The sequence below is a fragment of the Idiotropiscis lumnitzeri genome, chromosome 6 (assembly GCF_059441095.1).
Source record: "Idiotropiscis lumnitzeri isolate Australia: NSW breed Sydney's pygmy pipehorse chromosome 6, RoL_Ilum_1.0, whole genome shotgun sequence".
In the NCBI taxonomy this organism is placed as follows: Eukaryota; Metazoa; Chordata; class Actinopteri; order Syngnathiformes; family Syngnathidae; genus Idiotropiscis; species Idiotropiscis lumnitzeri.
In genome coordinates this window covers 10,242,004-10,266,607 of record NC_142396.1, presented here as the reverse complement: position 1 = coordinate 10,266,607, position 24,604 = coordinate 10,242,004, and the positions used below count along the sequence as shown (strand labels likewise).

The following is a 24,604-nucleotide window of genomic DNA, read 5'->3' as shown; positions in this document are numbered from 1 at the left end:
TCCATGGTTTTTGTTGTGCTCTGAAGACGTTTCAGAACAAAACATAAATGTGAGCCAAACGTTCAGAAGTGGGTTTTTTTCAAGGCAGATGTGATAAACAACTCAGGGTTGAGCACTATTCCAATACTTTTGGATTGGACGTCTATCTATCTATCTATCTGTCTATGATATAGAAAATAAATGGCGCCGCAATTAGCAGGTGAACGCGCAAGGAGAGCATCACTAGCGCGTATGTGGCGCGCGCACGCACGCATGGCGACGCTCGCGTACTCTTCTTGCGGCGAGAGCGCGCCGCGATGGTGACAGTCGCCATTTTATTTTGAAAATCAAACTGCATTTGGTGGCGCCGAGACCCTCTTCCATTTCGCCCAAGTTTGTTTGGAGAGAACGAAGGAGGAATGAGCTATTGAAACACAATCGTGAGAGCACGGTGAGATTTGGAATAAATGCTCGCTGACAAGTCCATCTGTCGCTCGTACTTACGTTCATTTTAACGCGTATGGGAGCGATTTGAAATCAACAGTGCGGCGGTTAGCTACCAGCGTTGGGGATGGACTATTTACTGGAAAGCAGCTGTCATTTGAGATCAAATTGCTTAATTTGACAATTGCTCGAGATTAATTCTCGCTTGTCATCTACCTGTCTATTGCACAAACTCTACTTTGATACATACTGGAATTAGAGTCGAGGTACGGTGCATATGTTGGATAGAAGATGCTTGGATTTGAAGTGATTGCAGTTCCGTAGACTAGACGGTGCTCGTTGGAAATGAGCTAACAAGGCTAATCGCAGCGTTAGCCAATCGATCGGAATTGTTTCTAGAACTTACTGCCGTTATGTTTGCCCAATTGTCTTGACCTCGCTACGAATAAGACCCCCGCGAGTCTGGTTGTTATTTAAAGCGTTATTTATTCAAGACTGTGCAGCAAACAACGCTAACCTTGTTTCGGGCCTGAGACGCTAACACGGTTAGCTTAAGCATTAGCGTGAAGAAGCATTAGACTGTGCTTTAGCTTAACGGTTTCCCATTTGTACGTCATTCATCGGTTTAATAAATGTAAATTGTCTTTTTTTATGGTGGTGTAATATTGCCAAATTATTTCAGCGTTCTCTCGTCATGTAAAATGAATTGTCTATAAGTCAGGTCACGTTATTATATGCTGTTAGCTTCGACGGCTAGGTATGCTCTATATACGACACTATAGGAACAATCTCGACTTCAAAAAAGTTCATTTAAATACTCATTTGGGAAAGCATCTAACTCGATTATATACCGTATGTGTAAAATTATAAATCCAATGGTAAACTTGGGTAATCAGTTTTGGGAACATTTCGATTGCTGGTTTTTGGCGGAGCATTTGCTGCCTTCCATGGACTTGCCCTTTGTTTCACTTAGTGTTTTTAATTTTTCGTTTGTTTGTTGTTGCCCCCGTACAGCATAGCGTCTCCACGTGTCTGTAGTGTGAACGTACGTATGTTTATAGTTTGATGTGACCCCCGTGTAGGGTTAATTATTGGAAAAGTAGAGGTGTGTTATCTGGAAGGAGCTATCGATTCGGGGTCTTGTTTTAGCTCAGATGAGGCCTAGTGTGAACAATCTGCAGCCTCGTTTTGAGGGTTAAGTTCATGTACCGAATTAGTTAACCATCAAACTTTGTGTTGTAGACCTGCAAATAAAAATGCCTGAGCTGGTAAATGTCACATTAATGGACGTTGAAATGTGGTAAATGGAACATTTTGACGTGTCCTGCTCGCAGGCCTCTAAAAGCCTCTCCTATTTTGGCATGACAAGGAGTTGGTAAAAACACTTGCTCTTCGTGGCTATTTCGGATCATGTGCGACCTGGAAATCAAAATATTTGCCAATAAAGGAGAAAACAATGTTAGTAATTAAGTGTCTGTTATGATAGTTTGAGCCCTATGTATACACTTCCAAAGTATGGATCATTTAATACTCATCTGTAAACATTACCCTTAAACGCTAAAGGCGCCTGTATGTTACCTTGAATTTGTGTGGCATCTTAGGCATTACAGCATGAAAATACCCGAACTGGTGTGAATAGTTTTTTTTTTTCTTTAACTTCCACCCCAGCAAAAGTTTTATTCTGTTCTACAGATAAATTGCAAACTGCCAATCTTGAATTTTTAATGTGCTTGTATTCACCAGCATAGAACCAGATGTCTCAATTCCGTTTACAGAAATGATAAACCTACTTGTTGTATATACTCATCTCATAATTTGTGATAATTAATTTTTAATCTCTTCCCTTGCAGATGCTGAACCTTTTTTTGAACTGAAATACTCGACCTAGGACTAGGAGCCACTGACAGAAAAACTTATTTGGACGTCACAATTTTTTTCACACCTTTTGGGGGGGGGGAGAAAAAGTAACCTATCACTGAAGTGACTAAAGGGGAATAATGGTGATTTTGCGCCGTGCTCGGCCGCCTGCTTCCGCCCCAACCAGCAATGAATCTTGACTCGCTCTCGCTGGCTTTGTCTCAAATCAGCTATCTGGTGGACAATTTGACAAAGAAAAACTACAGAGCCAGCCAGCAAGAAATACAGCATGTAAGTGTTTTTTAAAAAATACTTTGACATCGAGGAGTATGTAGTCGGAAGGTGTAGCCTTAATAACTCGTCGGGCCTTTTTTCAGATTGTAAATCGTCACGGTCCTGAGGCAGACAGGCATCTACTTCGCTGTCTTTTCTCACATGTGGATTTCAGTGGCGATGGTAAAAGCAGTGGCAAGGATTTTCACCAGGTAATTAAAAAAAGTGCTTTTGCGGAATATTTAACAAAAATTGACTTGTAGTGTGGCAAAGTTCTGTCACATTGAATACCTTTTAATTTTTTAATGTGGACGCACTATTTTTATTTCCCCTATTTTTGTCAGCCTGTCTGTAGGATATTTTTTTGTGTACAAGTTACTTTTTTTAGGTAGAAGTGGTAATATTATGATAATTGTGTCGATCAGATTGATCTAGGGAATTTGAAATGTACTGTAAATTTTTGTCTGTTCCGAAGTGAGGAGCACACAATTTGTCTGATGCTGTGGATAGTCTCCCACACACATCACGTTAAATCCATCAAAGCAGTCGATCATTTGCAATACCATTTGGCAGAAAATTTCCGCAGTGTTTCCCAACCTTTATTGAGCCAATTCATATATTTTACCTAAGATTTTTATTTTGTATTTTTTTTTTTTACAGCACACCACTTAGCAAAATGATTGAAAAAAAGATCAAACTCGTTCATTATGTATCATCTTCCTCTAGTGGGATGGCATTTGATTTTTCTGCCCGTCACTACGCGTGGTTGACATAGAACAATTAGCACTTTTTTTCCCTGGGAAAAAAAATTTTTGGGGCCAAATTGACATTGGATCATTTCCCACGGCACACGTAATGATCTCTCACGGCACACTAATGTGCCTCAGCACACTGTTAGGAAATTGCTGCCCTAAAAGCATTAGGACCCCTGAAGTTGTATAGTCACTGCTTGAGACTTTGTGCTAAGGCATTCTACTTTCTCAGCATCCAAAATCTTGGCTGTTGCATCACTGTTTTCCTGTGAAAGTACTAAAATGGACATACGATATGTTGTGCATACGAGAATTTACTGTCTCGTTGAATATTGTGAGACGTTTCCCTTCGTTGCCCTTCATACGCCTTTGTTCTCTTTGCGATCTCCCCGGCATGTTGCATTTCCAACTTGGCCAAGACACAGTTTCTGATCCAGGAGTGTGTGTCGCTGATATCAAAGCCCAACTTTATCTCGACTCTGTGCTACGCCATCGACAATCCCCTGCACTACCAAAAGGTACGACACAGTTTTTGACCTAACACTACCTAAAATACTATTCATATACAAATATCAATGAAAAAACGAGTCTGAAATATTTTTTTCTTTAAGTACTAAATGAGAATTTGACATGCATTTTATTTCAGAGTTTGAAACCATCTGCCCATTTATTCACTCAACTAAGTAAAGTTCTTAAGCTCAGCAAGGTTCAAGAGGTAAGCCACTTGAGCATACTGTTGCAATTACGATACAAAATAACACATCAAAAAAATAATTCTGAAATGGACGAACATGCGTTTGAAAATTCCTCACAATCATTTCCATTGTAGGTGATATTTGGCCTTGCACTGCTCAACTCCTGCAACGCAGACCTCCGGGGATTTGGTAAGCAGTCCTAGATAAGGCTTACTTTGAAGAGTGCTTCATTGGGGGGGAAAAAAACAAAACAACTAGTACATTTGTGTCCTGACTTATTTTTTTTTTATACTTGCTCAGCTGCGCAATTCATAAAGCAGAAGCTTCCCGACCTCTTGCGGTCATACATCGACGCAGATCTCGGTGGAAACCAAGAAGGTGGCTTCCAGGACATTGCTATAGAGGTCCTTCACCTGCTGCTCTCCCATTTACTGTTTGGCCAGAAGGGAGCCAGTGGGGTCGGACAGGAGCAGATTGACGCCTTCTTGAAGACACTTTGCCGAGGTAAGTTGAATCCTGCAATCTGGGCTCAGTCCTCAAACTTTAGACGGCAACTTATCTCCATCTCCATCTCCATCTCCCAGAAATTTAGTCCACGCCTACCAAAGGCGTATTTATATGGCTTGCATTCATTTTTTTCACAAGCGTGTACACGAGGGTCTCACACAGCTTCTGACTAAAGAATAAGACTTGACTGCAATGTTAATTAAAAAAAAAAATAAATAAATAAATCAGGTGGCAGTATAGTATAAGATCAGGTCATGTTGATGAAGAAGAGAATGAGGACTCGTGGGTGTGGTGGAGTAGCGTGGTGAGAGTGGAGAGAGCGTAGTAATAGCAGTGGTGGACAAAATGAAACAATTTAACCTAGAGGTTTATTTTTTTTTTTTTACAACAAAAAGCATCCACATCTAAGCAAGACAATGGTGATTGAGTTTTTGTGGGGCAAACGATGACGCCTGGTTCGGCAAGCAAACGAAAGAAACAGTCGTCGAGTGACGCTCCGCCTGGTACACGGGTCATTTCCCCAGAGACATTGAGCAATCAAAACACAGACAATGAAATACTGCTAAAACCCTTGCCGCTCATTAAAAAGGATGCTAGGCAATGATCTGATCCCCTCATATCGTCGCTGTTGGCCGGAATCCTCATACTGTCCAAACGTCAACTTTACAGGAGGTAAAAAAATATATATAGATACATGTCCGGTTGTCTGAATTTTTAGGCACTGCTTCGTTCATGTTGTATTTTAGATCATATGGCTGTTGCACACTCACTTCAACACAATTCTACCTAAAGAATACATTCAATCGCTAATGTAATGCTGGCATTGATTAAGATGTACAAACATGAAGTCTGTGGCAGCCGAGTACTTCTAAGTCTGCGATCCTGTGAAGCCCCCCCTTGTGCAAACAGCCTTTGAAAACGTCGCGTAAGCAAAGGTCTGTCCTACATCTTCACAGACGCTTTCTGAAACTAACGCCGTTTATTATAAGTGGGTGGATATTAATATGAAACAGAGACTTAATCCTTGCGAGGCATGGGTCCTTCTGCCACAAAGCATCACATCGATTGATTTTAAACAAAATTGCCACTTAAACCCAGCAAACTTTGCTGTTTTCACTTATTGTCTACTAAAAAACACCAGACGTTAAATAGAGGCAACAATTACGCCACAAGCTTCTGCAGAACAGGAAACTAAAATAATTTTGCCATACTTCTGCAAAACTTTTCAAACATAAGTTGAGTTAAAAAGCGGCGGTGTGTTTGTATTTGTTAATAAGCTGTTTTCACCGCTTTAAATCGTCTAACTTTGCCGACAAATTACAATGAAGTGGGGACGGATTCTTAATACTGATTTGTGGGGCGGGAGGAATGAATTTGTCCATATTTGGACATAATAGGTTTTCGCCATACCGCACGATATGCAAGTACTACTTATATTGAAGGCCTTGGCCAGATGACTTTGACGTGGAAATATATAGATACTGAAATCTGATTGGGTGATAAAATTTGTATCTAAGAGAAATTATTCAAAATGAAGATAATCGACTATTGGGAATACGTTCATTAACTCAGTTACTGCCATTGACAGCTTAAGACGTCAAATGTCCCTTTTTTACTCGGCTGGTATGTTGTAAATGTAGCTCAGTGCTTCTAATGGTGTTTTGGCCACCACAGAAGGCCCTTGACTGGGAGTGGTATGATTTCATCTGTATTTATGTTTTAGATTTCCCGCAGGAGCGCTGCCCTGTGGTGCTCGCACCACTATTGTACCCTGAAAAACGGGACATTCTCATGGATAGGATCCTGCCTGACTCTGGGGAGTTAGCCAAGACCATAATGGAGAGTTCTCTTGCGGAATTCATGCAGGAAGTAGGCTACGGCTTCTGTGCCAGGTAGTTTTGCTCTCCACTTGAGTTGGGACCCACCTTGTGTGCTCCTCTTTGTTGTCAGCACTGATGCATTTGTCCTTCCTCTACAGTCTGGACGAGTGCAGAAACATAATCCTCCAGTATGGGGTGAGGGAGGTGACAGCCAGCCAAGTCGCCAGGGTCCTGGGCATGATGGCTCGTACCCACTCTGGCCTAACTGATGGTATCCCTCTACAGGTGATTTAGTTGCTTATATGCAATTTGACTCCACTCTCTTTCTATATATTGCAGCTTGTATTTTGCATCCTCTCTTAGTCAATTTCTGCTCCTGGAAGTGGCATCTGGAGTGATGGGAAGGATAAAAATGACGGCTCACAGGCACACACGTGGAATGTTGAGGTGCTCATCGATGTGGTTAAAGAAGTGGTAAGTCAACACTCTTATACGATATGCTGTATGCTGATTTTGATAAGAACGCAGTAATTCATTAACATTAATAAAGTAACCGATAAATGAAGTAGAAATCAAACATTTTACTTTACCTCTGCTTTAACAATAAATGTCAAATAGAATTATGATACAACTGGTGGGATGTGAAACAACAGTACAATATCTGTCACGTCTTGTAACATAACATGTTTGGTTTGCTGCCTATTTATCTTGCAATTATTAAGTCAAACAAAGCAACCTTGCTTTGGTTGAGATCTTTTTAGATCTTATATAATCTTGTAATGCTGTTGTTTTTTGTTTGTTTTTGATTGAGAAGTTTCGCCTGCACCCGCTACTCACTTCGATCATGTCAATCCCGTAGAATCCGAACCTGAACTTTAAAGAGGTGACCTACGAACTGGATCATGCAGGATTCCTAATCCGCGACAGTAAGGGCCTGCATATAGTGGTGTATGGTATTCAGCGAGGTTTGGGCATGGAGGTTTTTCCTGTTGATCTCATATATCGGCCATGGAAACATGCAGAAGGACAGGTAACATTCCAGAAAGGTTTTTGTGGTTTATACATTTGCAGTACATTTGTTGCAGACTTAGTGGCTATAATGGTCACCATTTGTGAAATGTTTTACGACCAATCTCCAAACACGTACGTTATTGTTTTCCAGTTATCATTCATTCAGCACTCTCTAATGAGCCCTGAAGTGTTCTGCTTCGCTGACTACCCTTGCCACACAGTAGCCATTGACATCCTTAAAGCACCACCGGAGGATGACAACAGGGAGATTGCAACATGGTATGGAATTGATCCTTTTTTAGACATGTGTTCTTACATGTACCAGTATCATGGAACATACAGGTCACAAACCTATTGCATACCCCACATGTGCCTGAATCTTCTGCACACATCACAGGAAAAGTCTGGATTTGGTGGAAAGCCTGCTTAGGCTATCAGAGGTTGGCCAGTACGAGCAGGTGAAGCAACTCTTCAGCTTCCCCATCAAGCACTGCCCGGATATGCTTGTTATGGCATTGCTGCAGATCTCCACCTCCTGGCATACACTGCGTCATGAGCTCATCTCTACCCTAATGCCCATCTTTCTGGGCAACCACCCTAACTCTGGTATCATCCTGCACTATGCCTGGCATGGACAGGTTGGTCATAAACTGTATCTAGCTGAATTGTTATTTCTGATACCTGATGTCCACAAATCTTTTGCCATGGTTGTGCATCCAGGTTGCAAGGACACAAATCTGATGGGTTTTTTTTTCCCCCCTCCCCAGGGACAGTCTCCTTCCATCCGTCAGTTAATTATGCATTCAATGGCTGAGTGGTATATGAGAGGTGAGCAGTATGACCAAGCCAAGTTGTCTCGCATCCTGGATGTGGCCCAAGACTTGAAGGTTTGTCCAAACATACCAAAAAGATTGAAACAGAGAATAGACAATAATTATTTTTAATCATCAGAGTAAATATGTAAAGTTTACTTTTATTTGATGGGAGCCTGTTGGATGTTAGTGATTTTGTCATGTTTAACCCTTATGTCGTATGTCAATGTGATTTTGTTTGTTCTCCAGTCTCTCTCAATGCTGCTGAATGGTACTCCATTTGCCTTTGTTATTGACCTTGCTGCACTTGCCTCTCGCCGTGAATACCTCAAACTTGATAAATGGCTGACGGACAAAATTAGAGAGCACGGGGTATGTCTCAATGTTAATGTTTTTCGCCTATCCAATGGAATCTAAATAGAAGTAATTTTGTCTTCTTCTTTTTTTTTTTTTGGCTCAGGAACCTTTTATCCAAGCTTGCGTCACATTCCTGAAGAGGCGATGCCCATCCATTATGGGTGGTCTGGCCCCGGACAAGGACCAGCCTAAAAGCTCTCAGTTGCCTCCAGAGACCTTAGCCACCATGCTGGCCTGCCTTCAGTCTTGCGCCGGGTGAGGGTCTTCTGTAGTTCAATATTTGCGCATGCACTTTGCTTAGAAGGGTTATTTTCTAACTGAAATTGGCCTTCCCCCCCCCCCCCCCCCCCCCCCCCCCCCCCAATCCATTCCTCAGGAGTGTGTCGCAAGAGCTGTCAGAGACAATCCTGACCATGGTTGCAAACTGCAGCAATGTTATGAACAAAGCCCGTCAGCCGCCACCTGGAGTCATGCCTAAAGGTCGTGCGCCGAGCACCAGCAGCCTGGATGCCATTTCCCCTGTTCAGGTATCTAACTTAAATGACACATACTGCACATCTGAGGCACAAGCATCACATTGCAAGAAATTGCTTTGTTTCCTAGCTTTACCGAGTACAAGGAATGCCGTTTTTAATTTGACCTCAAAGCATTTTTCATAGAATATTTCTTTTTATTATGATTCAACTCCTTCATTGCTGTCGGTTTGCCATAGCTTTTTTTGATTTCTGCCCAAAATAAGTTGATTTCAGGCTGCATTTTTTTTTCACCATTTCAGTAATTGCTTGTTTCGGCTAATTTCCGTTTACCATTTACATATTTTTTTTCGGTTGAAATGTTTACCATGCGTTTTCAAAGGTATGTTTACAATTCAATGTGATTACGGTGTGTGGGATGCTCCTTTATTTTTAAAAGTGTCGTAATTTTCATACTCTGCACATAAGTTGAGCGTATATGTAAAATCACCCTCGGGTTCACAACATGTTACACCGGACCATTTTCTTCCCAACTACAATTCTTTTTAAATGATTTCGCATGCCCACGGCGCCCAATTTTGCATAACCCAAGCATGTTTTTCCCTCAAAAGGCGTGTCAAACGGTGCGCCAACATTAAAACTTGATAGCTCAGAATCCTTTTAAAGGGGAAGTCACGTAAAAAAAATGCAAGGATGAAATCACATTTTTGTTAAATGGGAAAAAAAAGTGATAATGAAAGTTATATTTTTATTAGCTGTGCAACTTCTGCCTCGTTCTCAATCCAGCATCCGTTTTCTTGCTTCTGTTAGATGGATCCTCTTACTGGCATGGGCTCCTTGAACCTTGGCGGCACAGCCACCTCCCACACTCAGAGCATGCAGGGTTTCCCCACCTCCCTTAGTTCAGCTTTCAGTAATCCCCAGTCGCCGGCAAAGGCATTTCCACCGCTCTCAAACACCAATCCAAGCACACCATTTGGTGGTATTGGCAGCTTGTCCTCGCAGCTCCCTGGTATGGACTCTGGTACTGTGCTTTTTTTTCCCTTTAATATTAGCAATGGAACTACTTTCCTTATTTTAAACAACAATAGGTTGACACCCAGAAATGTAGTTGGAGATCTAGCAGATCATGAAATGAAAGATCTCGTTTCTTACCAGGTCCGTTGGGCTCAGGCATCGGCACTGGTATCGGTTCTAGTCTTGGAATGCCAGCAGTAAGCACTGATCCATTCAGCACCAGAAAGATGAGCACACCAAGCCTGAACCCACCTACCTTCCAGCAGAGTAAGATGAAGGCCTGTAAGTGGCGGTGGTAGTGGTGTGACTGAGAGTCTCGCCCTGCGCTGCTCTGCACTGTATTTCCTCTGCAATTATCTCATTATGACTACATTTTTAAACCTATATTTTAGAAGAGATGTAATTTTCTTGACAAATATAGAACAATATGTCTTATATCATGGACATATTAGACCTGTCTCTAAAATGCCATTGAACTTTTCATATACTTTGTAGAGGAAATACAGGCCAGTCTTCCATTCCTTGTCTGCTCAAGCTGACAGCCCCACTTGAGTCATTTTACTTTTTATGCCTTGTGAATGCGTATGTACAGGTGCATCTCTGTAAATTCCAATATTGTACGAAAGTTCAAGTCCAAAAGTGCAATTAGTATTCTATAGATTTGTTTAATGCATTGGAAATGTATTTCATAATTATTATGTTCTTAATAAAACCCCTCAATTTTCAATCTGATAAGATTAGAATATTTAATATAAACTACTTATGCTATCGTAATTAATGCAAAAGAGGCTTCAACCAATTAGTAATTTATGATTATATTAACACTTCAAGAAACCAAGTGTGCCTAACATGACACTGTTGTGGTACTCAAGACGGGTGGAGATGAAGACATGGATATGTTTTTCAGATGCTGTGTCACAGAGAATAGGTCAGAGTCAGATTATTTGTGATGAAGGAAGGCAGATTTGGTGATTGATTTGATTTGTGGCGGGAGTCATTTTAACAAATCTCCTGTCCTGGATTTAAAAAATAATTAAAAGTTAAAGCCACTGTGACATGCACTTTTTGAACATAAATTTTAGTGATTCGCGTACCATCAGTCATATTGTATGTTGTTATATCAAATTAATTGAGATGCACCTTTATACATATGACTTTGCACACAAGAAAATGTTACATGGCTTATGCTTTGCTTATATTAAATCATTGCACTCCTCTAAATCATCTCAATTCCATACAATTCTCCTCCCAGCTGACCTTTCTCAGGTTTGGCCCGAGGCAAACCAGCACTTTAGCAAGGAGATAGATGATGAAGCCAACAGTTACTTCCAGCGCATCTACAACCACCCACCTCACCCGACAATGTCTGTGGACGAAGTAAGTAGCCAAACGCACTTGTTGTGAAATGTCGGTTATAAACATTCAGTGGATCTAGAGCCGGCTGTTAAGTATTTAACTTATTTGTCTGAACTGTAACTCAAATGATAAACATGGATGTAAATTTCTGAGCAAAATTGTTCACCTCCAGGTTCTTGAGATGCTACAGCGATTCAAAGATTCCACCATCAAGAGGGAGCGGGAAGTGTTCAATTGTATGCTTCGGAACTTGTTTGAGGAGTACCGCTTCTTCCCCCAATACCCGGACAAGGAGCTGCACATTACGGCCTGCCTGTTTGGTGGCATCATTGAAAAGGGTCTCGTCACCTACATGGCTCTCGGTCTTGCACTCAGATATGTGCTTGAAGCCTTAAGAAAACCATATGGATCCAAAATGTATTACTTTGGAATTGCTGCCCTAGACCGATTCAAAAACAGGTATTCTAACTTGTTTCTGGTTAGTTCAACAGCTGTTGTATTATGTATAATTAAAAATTGTAAATCCCATGTTGTTTTAGATTGAAGGACTACCCCCAGTATTGCCAACATCTTGCATCCATTGGTCATTTTTTGCAGTTCCCCCACCATTTACAAGAGGTAACCAGGTTTCCTTAATTTAGCTCAAGACATTTTAGAAATCCAGATGCTAGGGCTGAACGATTCGTTTTTTTGATCAGAATTGCGATTGTAGGCAACCCGACCACATGATCGCTAAAGCTTTGTTTTATTGCAATACTGACCCAGATTTCATTGTAATAACTATAATCTCACACACATACACCATCTCCCTCTTCTCTCTCCAAACTCACCAATCAGAAGTGGTATGCTACTCGTGTTAGATTATGAACACCAATCAGTTACACACTGCTGCTTGTGAACTGGGGGAAAACTTTGCACTAATGTGTCGTTCTGAGGCGCAAACTACTGAGATGTGCATGCGGTAGCTGGCTTGGCTAAACATAATCTTCTTGTGGTGCAGATGCGTTTTCCCAATATCTAATTTTCACCTTCGTGATGGTAAAAAAAGCAACACTTCCTATAAGCAACTAAGAGCTAATGAGGAGTATTATAGCATGCAAGAAAAAGTCAATTCTAATCGGTAGGCTATTATTAACGCTAGAAAAAGTGCTTTGGTGTACAGTACACCTTTCACAGTAGTCTGGCTGGAACTGCGTAGCAGGTCAGTAAGTGTCCAAAAAGAAGATAATAGTAGAGCAAACAGTGACACAAGTACGCACACACTCCCCAAACTCGTAAATGAATCACTTGTCAGCCAGGACAAGGTACTTATAAGGTCAAATGTGTATTATTGAAAATATTGTGTATAATCTCAGTTATGCATTGTCATTTAGCTCTACTAGATGCCCTAGCACTGTCTGCCAGGCGAGCCTAATGACAGATAGATTAAATCCTACGCTCTGCATCTTCCAATATCCTGTGTGTGCAGTATATTGAGTATGGCCAACAGTCACGGGACCCCCCGGTGAAGATGCAAGGCTCCATCACCACCCCAGGCAGTCTGGCGCTGGCACAGGTTCAAGCTCAAACACAGCAACCCGGTGTCCCAAAAGCACCACAACCGGGGCAGACGAGCACCCTTGTCACAACCACTACAACCACAACCACGGCCGCTAAGACCACTACCATCACAAGACCAACACCCAGCAGCTTCAAGAAGGATGTCCCTGTGAGTTGAAACCGGTAGACCTCCGTGCTCTGAGCTAGTTGTGGGACTTTTATATTCATTTAAAAATCTTTGAGTGGTGCGGATGATGAACCACAATGTACTTGGTTGCTCACTGTATAATAATCTGTTTGTCAATTGCCACCTATTTGTGGCGTATCGGAACTATTAGTAAGGTAGGCTAAGATGTGCCTTGTTCTTCCTTGCAGCCCTCCATAAACACTACAAATATTGACACTCTACTGGTGGCCACTGACCAGACGGAAAGGATTGTAGAACCTCCAGAGAATGTCCAGGAGAAGATTGCTTTCATCTTCAATAATCTTTCACAGTCAAACATGACACAAAAGGTAAATGAGGGACGAAAATAGTTATTTTCATTAACCATAATAAGAGAAGCTGTTCTAAATCCTCTGTTTTAAATAGGTGGAGGAGTTGAAAGAGACTGTGAAGGAAGAGTTCATGCCATGGGTCTCTCAATATCTGGTGATGAAGCGTGTCAGCATTGAGCCCAATTTCCACAGTCTCTACTCCAACTTTCTGGACACACTCAAGAATCCTGAGTTTGTCAAAATGGTCCTGACAGAGACATACAGGAACATCAAGGTTGGGTATTTACTGTAGCTCCATGGGAAATACTGTTTTGTTGCCTACTATAAAAGCTGCCTCTTGTTGTCCATTTAGGTTTTGTTGACATCTGACAAGGCTGCTGCCAATTTCTCTGATCGCTCATTGCTGAAGAATCTGGGTCACTGGCTCGGCATGATTACACTGGCCAAAAACAAGACTATTCTATATACAGTGAGATGTTTTAACATTTTTGATCCCTTGGTAGCTTAGGTGGTTTATAAGATGGCCTGATTTCTTAAACCATTATTTTTCCAGGATCTGGAAATAAAGTCGCTGCTACTGGAAGCGTATGTGAAAGGCCAACAGGAACTGCTTTACGTGGTTCCTTTTGTGGCCAAAGTTTTAGAGTCCAGCCTGCGAAGCATGGTGAGCAACATGAATTGCGAGAGATCGGCGCGACCCAAACCTGTGACTTAATGGTTTGGTTTCACCCTCATAGGTTTTCAGGCCCCAGAATCCTTGGACCATGGCCATCATGAATGTTCTTGCAGAGCTACATCAGGAACATGACCTCAAGGTAATTTTACTGATCTTGGATGCACTTGAAGTCATTTTGAGACCTGCATATTATTCCACAAATGTCTTGAACATTTCATAACACTGTACTTGGGGGGGAGAAGAGGGTGGGAAGTGGCTCTTTCTTTGAAATGTTAAAATAGGGTCTTAACATTAATTGATAGGAGTGCAATTATCAGAGAACACTGCAGAAAGGATGATGTTTGTGTTCCATTGCAGCTTAACCTGAAATTTGAGATTGAAGTTCTTTGTAAGAACTTGTCTCTGGACATCAATGACCTGAAGCCAGGGAACCTGTTGAAGGACAAGGACAAGCTAAAGAGTCTTGAGGAACAGCTGTCGGCACCAAAGAAAGAAGCAAAACCTCCAGATGAAATGCTCCCAGTTTCGACATCAGGTAAATTTTAACAAAGATTAAGATGTATAATCCTATTTTAAGGTTTCTCCAATTAAATACAGGCATATACATGTTGATATATTTAGCACAACGGCAATCAAATTATTTAAGAAATAGGAGGAAATAAACACCGCTTAGAGGGTGTTTTTGCTGAAGCATAAATCATTTTAACATGGCTAAAAGCATTTTCTGTTTGCCTGTGCTGTCCTGTTTTTCTGGTTTTAAATAAAAAAAAATTTTTTTTTGTGACCAACAGGAGACTTTGTTCCGTTTTCAGCGCCACCCTCCACTCCAGCTGCCACCACTGCCCCTTGCACAACAACAGGGCCCCCCACCCCCCAGTTCAGTTATCATGACATCAATGTGTATGCTTTGGCAGGCCTGGCTCCACACATTAACATAAATGCCAACGTAAGTACTGACTGAATTTTCAAGTAAGTGCGCTCACTTTTTAAAAAATAAATGTGGTGATGGGTTGGGGGTTTACAGTTTTTGGTTTGCTTTATTTCCCCTGTTCCCTCTGTATTTCAGGGGAAATGGGTTTCACTGTTTTTCAAGAATTTTGGGGGGGTCTAATTTAAAATCTCATACATATACAATTATTGTGTTGTGTTATATAAAAGAACAATCTTGAGAGAAAGAGTGCAATAAATTTGTTTTAAATGGGGAGTTACCTTTCAATCACACTGTATGTTAAAGTCCAATTTGATTAAGTGAAGTGCTGATTGTCTTTGTTTTCTCACTTTTTCTCTTTAGATCCCTCTTCTACAAGCCCATCCTCAGCTGAAGCAGTGTGTGAGACAATCAGTTGAGCGTGCTGTCCAGGAACTCGTGCACCCCGTGGTTGACCGCTCTATTAAAATCGCCATGACGACATGCGAGCAAATCATCCGGAAGGACTTTGCACTGGATTCAGAGGAGTCCCGCATGCGTGTGGCAGCCCACCACATGATGCGGAACCTGACTGCTGGCATGGCCATGATCACCTGCCGGGAGCCCTTGCTCGTCAGCATCGCCGCTAATCTCAAGAATAGTTTTGCGGCTGCGCTCAGGGTAAGGCTCAGTTCTGCTGATTCAGGCCACCTTCTTTGCTAAATTATGAATGCGTTTTTATTCCCCCCTTTTGTCAGGCACCGACTCCCCAGCAGAGGGAAATGATGGAGGAGGCTGCAGCCAGGGTTGCTCAGGAGAACTGTGAACTAGCATGTTGCTTTATTCAGAAGACCGCTGTGGAGAAGGCTGGCCCTGAGATGGACAAGAGGCTTGCCACGGTGAGGGCTTTGCAAGGTCACATTCGAGCATCAATGCTTTACCTGTGGGCCTGTGGCTTTGACCAAAACGGGCGGTTTTTCAATAATAGCTGAGCACATCGCTTTAGTTTCTCGCCACAAACCACAAATTAATTCTCTTTTTTTTTTGTGTGTGTACAAGGTGGGCCAAAAGTAGATAAACAGTGGAGCCCCGTTATTTGGAGGATAGGGGCATAGGCCGACCGCAAGGACCATATTTTTCCAAATGATTGAAACTCTCCTAAAAAAATATACAATTTCTTATTGTAGATTCATGATTGTTGTAAATGAAAAGAAATACACATGTATAGATATCGGTGTATATATAGATAAGTCTTTGTTTGTTTGATTGTTTTTTTGAGAGGAAGGGTGACACAGTGGAGACCCTAAAAGTTGCATTGCTGCAGCTTCTCCTGCCTTCCTTCTTATTATCACAAGATCCTTGTCTCCTACATGCATTCTACATCTCCTACTTACCCTGGTTTTGTTCATCAATCTTCCTTCCTTGGTTTCATACTTTCCTTCCCTTAAATTTATTTAAAAAGTCTGCCTGCTTTTGGCTCACCTTGAATATTTCTAATTAACTCATGTTTCTCTTGTCATGCAGGAATTTGAGTTGAGGAAGCATGCACGCCAAGAAGGACGCCGTTACTGTGATCCCGTTGTTTTGACTTATCAGGCTGAACGTATGCCTGAGCAGATAAGACTAAAGGTAAGTGATCAACAGATGACTTTGTTTTAATATCACTTTACTTGTTTGCACCCACCTAACTCACCATACACATTCAATGTCTTTGTTTTTCAGGTGGGAGGAGTTGACCCCAAGCAGCTGGCTGTATATGAGGAGTTTGCGAGGAATGTTCCTGGTTTCTTACCCAGTAATGATCTTTCTCAACCAACGGGTTTCCTCGCTCAACCAATGAAGGTAACGCATTTGTTTTGTCGTTTACACAAAATGCTCTTTAACGTCACAAAGCAGTGTGATAGTTTCTTACAATTACCTTTTGTAAACAGCAACAAGCCTGGGCCACGGATGATGTTGCACAAATCTATGACAAGTGCATGGCAGACTTGGAGCAACATCTTCACGCCATCCCTCAGGCGCTCTCCATGAATCCCCTGACCCAAGCCCTGCGCAGCCTGCTGGAGGCTGTGGCCTTGGCAAGAAACTCCAGGGATGGTATTGCAGCTCTTGGTCTGCTGCAGAAGGTAGGTCTTTGGTAAAAAAAAGCCATTATTCACAAGTTCTTGGGAGTACATTGAACTCTACTTTATTGCGGCAGATATGTTCCAGACCCACCTGCTATAGGTGGAACTTTGTGATGTAGATTTTTTTTAAATTTAGTTGTACCCAGTTCACACACTTTAAAGACGTTTTGACTTATTAGAACACCCTTTACACCACACATTGTACACATATTTTAACACAAGGATTTCAAGCCTTAAATACCTCCAGACTATTGCACAGTATTGAAAAGTGCTGTGAAGACCCCTTAATGGGAGTAATGCCTAAGGTATGGACTCTCATGGTTAAGAGAGGAAATTGTGTTGTGTGGAAGTCCACCAACCTCATTTTCGGTTTGCTCTTGTAGCGCTTTCGCCCACTGCGTATTTTCCAAAGCATATCCAGCTCTAATTTTAAGGAATATTTTTCTTCTCTATTATTGTAAGTAACTGTTAAAAAAATATATAATGATCACTACCACATGGTGATTCAGATTTAAGAACCATAAAGTCACTTGTGACGTACCGGTGATGCTCACCAGCCTATGTCGGCACGCCATGCCAGTTACGAAAACACGTTGATTTCAAGTGACAGAAAAACTATGGTGGTTATCTAGGATTCATAGAATCGTACTTGCATGCGTAACTTGCATTTTATTTCATCCCTACCAACCCCCAGAGGTGGTGCTTAAAGCACTGGATGATCATTCAAAAGCATAGCTGATCTAACTGGCATTTTGGTTTCCGACCAGTAAATGCGGCCCACAAAAAAAAAAAATTTTAGCAGCGCTGCAGCAAACACCACAGTTGTGATGTCTGAGGGTCGGGGAGCTTGAATTTCTAGAGTTTCCTCTCCTTCTGCAGGCTGTGGAAGGTCTTCTTGATGCTACTAGCGGGGCTGATAATGATTTGCTTCTCCGGTATCGGGAGTGCCACCTGCTGGTTCTTAAAGCCCTCCAGGATGGGCGTGCATACGGACCACAGTGGTGCAACAAGCAGATCACCAGGTGAGTGTAGTAATTTCAGTTATGGAATACAAGACATCCTGGTTACGATGGTGTTCCGTGACTATGAGGATGATGTTCATAGAATTTGCAGTCACAGTCTAACACAGTTAGAAAAGCACTTGTTTGAATGTATTTTTTAATTGACAGGTGTCTAATTGAATGCCGGGATGAATACAAGTACAATGTTGAGGCGGTGGAGCTTTTGATCCGAAACCATCTTGTGAATATGCAGCAGTATGATCTGCACCTGGCCCAGGTACACAAAACCTGCACATAATGTTGTCTAAGTGATAAAGAGTCTATACCAGCTCTTGATTTGGGATTCTGCCACCTGTGAGGGCTGCCACACACACTGCATAATGCTTTCAAATCTGACCAGGACCGACCATCGCAAAAATTAGTTGGCCAGTTACACTGGGGTGAGTTGGGACTCTGCGACGTGAACCGTGCGAGCCTGTATTGTCTTCTGAGGCCCATCATAATACTTTATCACTTTTTTGTTAATCCATGGAATGTTAGAATGTCAATCAAGGGAGACACAGGTTGGTACACAAAGAGGGCATAGGTGAGAAAAGAAGATAAAAAATGTGTATATCTTGAAAGGCAGTGCTTGCTCACATTTATTTGAATGTAACTGGCGTGTTCCGCCACTTGTGTATTTTTTTTACCATAAGATTCATCAATTCACACACACAGGCATATGAAATTATAAATATGGTTCAGTACTTCGACAAAACAAAGTGTATATACTGCCTTTTTATCGCTTAGCGGCACATGGTGGGTCATTGTCTCACTGGCTTATTAAACAGATTTTGAATCGCCACAAATCCTGTGGCAGAGATTCATTCACTCTTGAAATCTTGTGGCAGAATTCCATACACTGCGTGAATGCTGAGGAGTGTTCTGTCGCATCGCTCAGTATACAGTGCCCCTTAAAGTTAACAGATTGTTCAATCATTCTTTGCTTGCAGTCGATGGAGAATGGACTTCATTACATGGCGGTGGCGTTTGCAATGCAGTTAGTGAAGCTGCTGCTAGTGGATGAGCGCAGTGTCAGCCATGTCACTGAAGCGGACCTCTTCCACACCATTGAGACTTTAATGAGGACCTGTGCACACTCTCGTGCAAATGCGCCAGAAGGGTAAATGACGTGGTTGAAATACAGTCAATTCCTGCTGTCTAGCTGGTCATCTTCCATGCGACCGCTAAATAGCACATTTTTTGGCTATTGTTTTCTTATGGGTCTTTAAATTATACAGGCTGAATTTACAGTTGCATGCCTTCAATGAGGTACAATGAACTAAGAGAGATGCAGCAGTTACAGAAAAAAGAGGCCCTTTTAGTGCCACATTTTGCCATTTTAATATTAGTTTTTCACCACATACCAGAAGTAATATATGGCAGAACTTTGTTTGATTTATCTGCTCGTATTGCTGCTCAGTGTGCTAAAATAGCAGTTTTCTCATGGATTCTATCATTAGTGCGTTTGAAACGTATCCTCCGCGATAAATCAATTTTCTGGAACCTGGAAAGCATCTTTTATTGTATTCTAAAGTGTTAAATGTTTCCCCAGTCTTCCCCAGTTGATGGATGTTGTCCGCTCCAACTACGAGGCCATGATTGACCGTGCCCATGGTGGCCCAAACTTCATGATGCACTCTGGGATCTCCCAGGCTTCGGAGTATGACGATCCCCCCGGCCTGCGGGAGAAGGCAGAGTATCTCTTGAGGGAATGGGTCAACCTATACCACTCGGCTGCTGCTGGCCGGGACAGCACCAAAGCATTCTCTGCCTTTGTTGGCCAGGTAGTTAGCTTTTTATTGAAAATTAAACTTAACCACTATGGTGATTTATCTCATAGCTTGGGACATTTTTGCCACTCAGATGCACCAGCAGGGTATTCTGAAAACGGACGACCTGATCACGCGCTTCTTCCGGCTGTGCACCGAGATGTGTGTGGAGATCAGTTACCGTGCACAGGCTGAACAGCAGCACAACCCAGCAGCCAGCGCAGCCATCATCAGAGCAAAATGTTACCACAACCTGGACGCCTTTGTTCGACTCATAGCCCTGCTTGTCAAACACTCTGGAGAGGCTTCCAACACTGTGACCAAGATCAACCTCCTCAACAAGGTACAACATTGTTTAAAAGTGCAGGAGTGGTCTTAGGTTTTGTGGAGTTCTGTTCACATGGCAGTGACGTAATCAACTTTAGCAATGTGGCTTGGGCTATGAATGGGGTTAGCCAGTTTTTAGGTTTCATCAATTTAAGTTGAGGTTGTTTAAAACAAAATGGTCGCTATATTTAGTGACTTTTGCCAGCTCCTGGCAACCGTGAACAGGATAATTGGTTTAGAAAAAGGCTAGCTGGTGTACAAATTGTACCCTGCAAGCCCTACAACTACTGGAACTTCTTTATTCCCCTATTAGGTGCTGGGAATCGTCGTTGGGGTTTTGATCCAGGATCACGATGTCCGTCAGACCGAATTCCAGCAGCTGCCCTACCACCGCATTTTCATTATGCTGCTATTGGAGCTCAACGCTCCAGAGCATGTCCTGGAGACCATCAACTTTCAGACGCTCACCGCTTTTTGGTACGATGCGTGTCTACAGCTGCCTTAGTAGGAGGCTCTCGTTTTTCCGAAATTTTTGTCCAAATTGACCTTGCTTTCTTTCTCTTTAGCAACACCTTCCACATTCTGAGACCCACGAAGGCACCGGGTTTTGTGTATGCTTGGCTTGAACTGATCTCTCATCGCATCTTCATCGCCCGCATGCTTGCGCACACGCCACAGCAGAAGGTTTGCCTCCTGCGTTTCCACAATGCAAATGAATGCGCCTCAAATGTTATTGGAGTCTAAATGATAAATGTCTAAATGTTGTCTCCCAGGGTTGGCCGATGTATGCTCAGTTGCTCATTGATCTCTTCAAGTACCTGGCGCCTTTCCTGAGGAATGTAGAGCTCAACAAACCTATGCAAATCCTCTACAAGGTTTGTGCCTCTTACTGTGTTCATCTTATTACCACATGGTACCTTGATTTATATGTGCCCCAAATAATTAATAATTAATTTATTTATTAATTTTCAAACTGTTGGTTATGTTGTTTTTAAGGTTGTCACTAACAAGCCTTTTTTAATCAATTATCCTATGGTTTTGTTTTTTGTTTTTTTTGTTTGTTTTTTGGGTTTTTTTTTAAAAGCGACCCCTAACCTAATTTTCAAGGCAGAAATTTGTATCAACCAAATTTTTGTGTAGCCGAGTTAGCACATTCCCCCGAGGCCTAATAGTTTTAGCTGTTGTCTTTTCAGGGCACACTGAGGGTACTGCTGGTCCTGTTGCACGACTTCCCAGAGTTCTTGTGCGATTACCATTATGGGTTCTGTGATGTGATCCCGCCCAACTGCATTCAGCTGCGCAACCTCATTCTGAGTGCCTTTCCACGCAACATGAGGCTCCCTGACCCTTTCACACCCAATCTCAAGGTAGAAGCCACTCTCTTTGCACGCACACACACTCAGATGCAGAAGAGACCAAAAACACATGCACATTACGGAGTAGTTGACGAAACTACCCCACAATGATGCTTTTTGCTTGTATTTGCCGTGTGTGCGATTTCATGTGCAGGTGGACATGCTGAGTGAGATCAACATCGCTCCTCGCATCCTCACCAACTTCACAGCAGTCATGCCTTCACAGTTCAAGAAGGATCTGGACTCGTACCTTAAAACACGTTCACCAGTCACTTTCCTCTCAGAGCTGCGCAGCAATTTACAGGTAAAGTGTTTTATTTATTTATGTATTTATTTATTAGTTTTTTTTTAGATTTTTGTTTTTTTGGGGCGGGGGGTTGTTTAGAGGTGGACAATTGGAAATCTAAAAATATCTGTCTGTCAGGTTTCAAACGAGCCAGGAAACCGCTACAACATCCAGCTGATCAACGCTTTAGTGTTGTATGTGGGCACGCAGGCCATCGCTCACATCCACAACAAGGGCAGCACACCCTCCATGAGCACCATCACCCACTCTGCACACATGGACATCTTCCAGAACCTGGCTGTGGACCTGGACACAGAGGGTGACTTGGCTGGATGCATATAGATGACTGGGCAGTAAAAAAAGATGGCGCTGAACATGTATGTTTTGTTTTTAGGACGTTACTTGTTCTTGAACGCCATCGCCAATCAGCTGCGCTATCCCAACAGCCACACACATTACTTCAGCTGTACCATGCTCTATTTATTTGCCGAAGCAAATACTGAGGCCATCCAGGAGCAGATCACCAGGTCAATTTGTTTATTCCCTTGTGTGTGTGCATGATCATATTTTGAATGAATATTGCTTTTCAGTGAGGATTAAAAAAAGTTGATGTCCAAGTAATTTGTTACAGATTTGATCACAGAACAAATCGAACTGCTCTTCTACAGGGTCCTGTTGGAGAGGCTGATTGTGAACCGGCCTCACCCATGGGGTCTCCTCATCACCTTCATTGAGCTCATCAAGAATCCTGCCTTCAAGTTCTGGAGCCATGACTTTGTGCACTGTGCCCCTGAGATTGAAAAGTAGGTTTAGCTCAGAGCTGTCAAACTCATTTTTGTAGTTATGGTTTCCTTTGGAGAAACGTCGACCATGAACCCAAATAAACACATGATGTTGCTGTGCTATTTTTGATCTGCTTGTCGAAACCAATGTCCGCGCTTGCCATTACTTGTTTGGGGTTTGTTCCCCCTGCCAACGTGGCTACTGTAAGTCTATTATATGTAAGCAGCACAACCCATAAACGTGACCCGTTGCTCAGTTGATGCTGCCACAAGTGCTGTTTACTGGCACTGAACTACCAGACTTAAACAGCTGCTTTAGACGTGGACTACACACTATTTTCTGTTGGCTCCTGGGACATTTTGGTTATTTCTCAGCACTGCTTGTTTGCTTCAATGATTTGAAAATGTCCCCCTGTCCTTGTCAGGTTGTTCCAGTCGGTGGCTCAGTGCTGCATGGGTCAGAAGCAGGCTCAGCAGGTGATGGAAGGAACGAGCGCCAGCTAGCCTGGCTCACATTCAGCTTGTAGCCTTCGAGAGAGAAAACACACACACACGTACGCACCTCCCCCTTCACTGTTGGCAGCACTGGATAAACTGGCAACCACAGTCTTTGTTGAGAAATGTGGACTTAAGGACTACTGCTCCAGGTTCTGAAGATTTACATTTTTTTTTTGTTGATCCCTTTTGGAGCTGAGTCTGGAAGGAAATAATGGATGTGAGAAATCCTGTTTAAATACTTTTTTGATGCTTTGATGTAAATAATGGGGTGGAAGGAAGAGTTGATAAGTCGAGTGGGGAACATGTCGCATCAATTGTACACTGACATGTTTAAAAAAAAAAAAAAAAAAATAGAGACAAAAAAAAAAACAGCTGAACATTATTTCTCTACCAAAGTTTTTGGTTTGCTTCCCTCAAAAATCCTTTTTGCCGTTCACTTTGTTTGCTCTGAGGCTGAAAGCTAAAAATGATTGAAGAAAAAAATTGTTTTCTTTATTTTTTTTCTGTCCTGAAGTGGACCCGAAGATGTAATTTCAATTCCCAGGGGAGGGGCTCGTGTTTGTGGTGTCGGATGGCGATATATACTGATGGTTTACAAACGGGTCGTGCGGACACGTCTCTCTCTCCCTGGCACTTGTAAAATTGTGCAAAGTAAAAATGGTTGACCTTGTATCTTGACAATTTGTACAAAGATTCAAATTGAAGAACAACAGAAGGACCAATACAGCCCATTTTGTAACATTTTGAATGTTTTGTAAATGTATTGGTCCATGTGTATTTTGTAGTCCTTTCTAGTTTGCCTTTAGTTCTTGCTACTTAATTGCAGTATGCGTACATACAGTTAATAAAGCATTCAAACTGCAAAGCATGATTCTAATGGTTCTTGGTCAAATTTCATTGATAAAATACTAATACAGCGGGGTGGGTACCCATTTGGTGTATTGCACACGTGAAAGAAAAGCCAATGTTACTCGTGCACTTTTTTAGCTGCTGATGGAATGCCAGAACTGAGAAAGAAAAATGTTCACTCAAACTTCTATCACCCACATCTGATGGGACAAATCCCGTCTCTTTAAGGCACATGCATGCACAAAGATGCAAATCTACTGCGTTGACTACATTTTGTGCTGTATAAATAAAATTGTATATTGTAGATTTTGTTTACAAACTTGTAAAATGCTTTTGCAAGTACAGTAAACCGGTACCGGACTGCGGAATTTTATTTCTTTTTTTTTTGTTAATGGCCCAAGTTATTAAAAAACGAACAAACAAACAAAAACATGCTGTTTCAATGTTTTCCACAAAAAATGGGATGAAAGAAAACAAAATTAGGGAATGTGCTGTTGCTGAACCACGCGCCCACTGTTCTTTAAAATGATTTTAATAACTGAGAATTTATTTAATGCACATGGGAGCGGTAAAACTGTTTAAAAAATAAAAATCAA

General features: G+C 42.0%; 1 protein-coding gene across 9 annotated transcripts; it reads left to right on the top strand.

Annotated features, from left to right (window-relative positions):
* Positions 1 to 252: 252 nt before the first annotated feature.
* cnot1 (CCR4-NOT transcription complex, subunit 1) lies at positions 253 to 24,027 on the top strand. 9 transcript variants are annotated; one of them, XM_088297943.1, is made up of 49 exons: positions 253 to 430; positions 2,274 to 2,571; positions 2,658 to 2,765; positions 3,731 to 3,823; positions 3,952 to 4,020; positions 4,135 to 4,189; positions 4,301 to 4,504; positions 6,231 to 6,399; positions 6,486 to 6,612; positions 6,691 to 6,801; positions 7,187 to 7,357; positions 7,490 to 7,617; positions 7,736 to 7,976; positions 8,106 to 8,225; positions 8,400 to 8,522; positions 8,611 to 8,762; positions 8,884 to 9,034; positions 9,791 to 10,004; positions 10,139 to 10,279; positions 11,250 to 11,374; positions 11,526 to 11,812; positions 11,893 to 11,971; positions 12,813 to 13,061; positions 13,268 to 13,408; positions 13,485 to 13,664; positions 13,743 to 13,859; positions 13,944 to 14,054; positions 14,128 to 14,205; positions 14,424 to 14,601; positions 14,858 to 15,012; positions 15,358 to 15,654; positions 15,732 to 15,872; positions 16,498 to 16,602; positions 16,696 to 16,815; positions 16,905 to 17,099; positions 17,979 to 18,121; positions 18,269 to 18,377; positions 19,093 to 19,262; positions 19,695 to 19,926; positions 20,006 to 20,254; positions 20,552 to 20,715; positions 20,805 to 20,922; positions 21,012 to 21,113; positions 21,432 to 21,605; positions 21,748 to 21,897; positions 22,018 to 22,198; positions 22,274 to 22,406; positions 22,548 to 22,682; positions 23,087 to 24,027. In XM_088297943.1, exons 2-49 carry the CDS (start codon positions 2,470 to 2,472, stop codon positions 23,163 to 23,165), a joined length of 7,176 nt encoding a protein of 2,391 aa, XP_088154069.1. In that variant the 5' UTR covers positions 253 to 430; positions 2,274 to 2,469; the 3' UTR covers positions 23,166 to 24,027. The 9 variants fall into 9 exon arrangements, with proteins under 9 accessions (XP_088154069.1, XP_088154073.1, XP_088154071.1 ...); XM_088297947.1 differs by having other exon boundaries at positions 3,725 to 3,823; positions 9,791 to 9,992; positions 12,822 to 13,061; XM_088297945.1 differs by having other exon boundaries at positions 3,725 to 3,823; positions 9,791 to 9,992.
* Positions 24,028 to 24,604: the final 577 nt, after the last annotated feature.

Excerpts from the sequence above, each read along its gene's own strand:
- cnot1 (XM_088297942.1), top strand. The coding sequence starts at position 2,470 with ATGAATCTTGACTCGCTCTCGCTGGCTTTGTCTCAAATCAGCTATCTG. Across the intron at positions 6,613-6,690 it reads CTGATGGTATCCCTCTACAG|TCAATTTCTGCTCCTGGAAG; the intron begins GTGATTTAGTTG and ends ATCCTCTCTTAG. Across the intron at positions 6,802-7,186 it reads TCGATGTGGTTAAAGAAGTG|AATCCGAACCTGAACTTTAA; the intron begins GTAAGTCAACAC and ends TCAATCCCGTAG.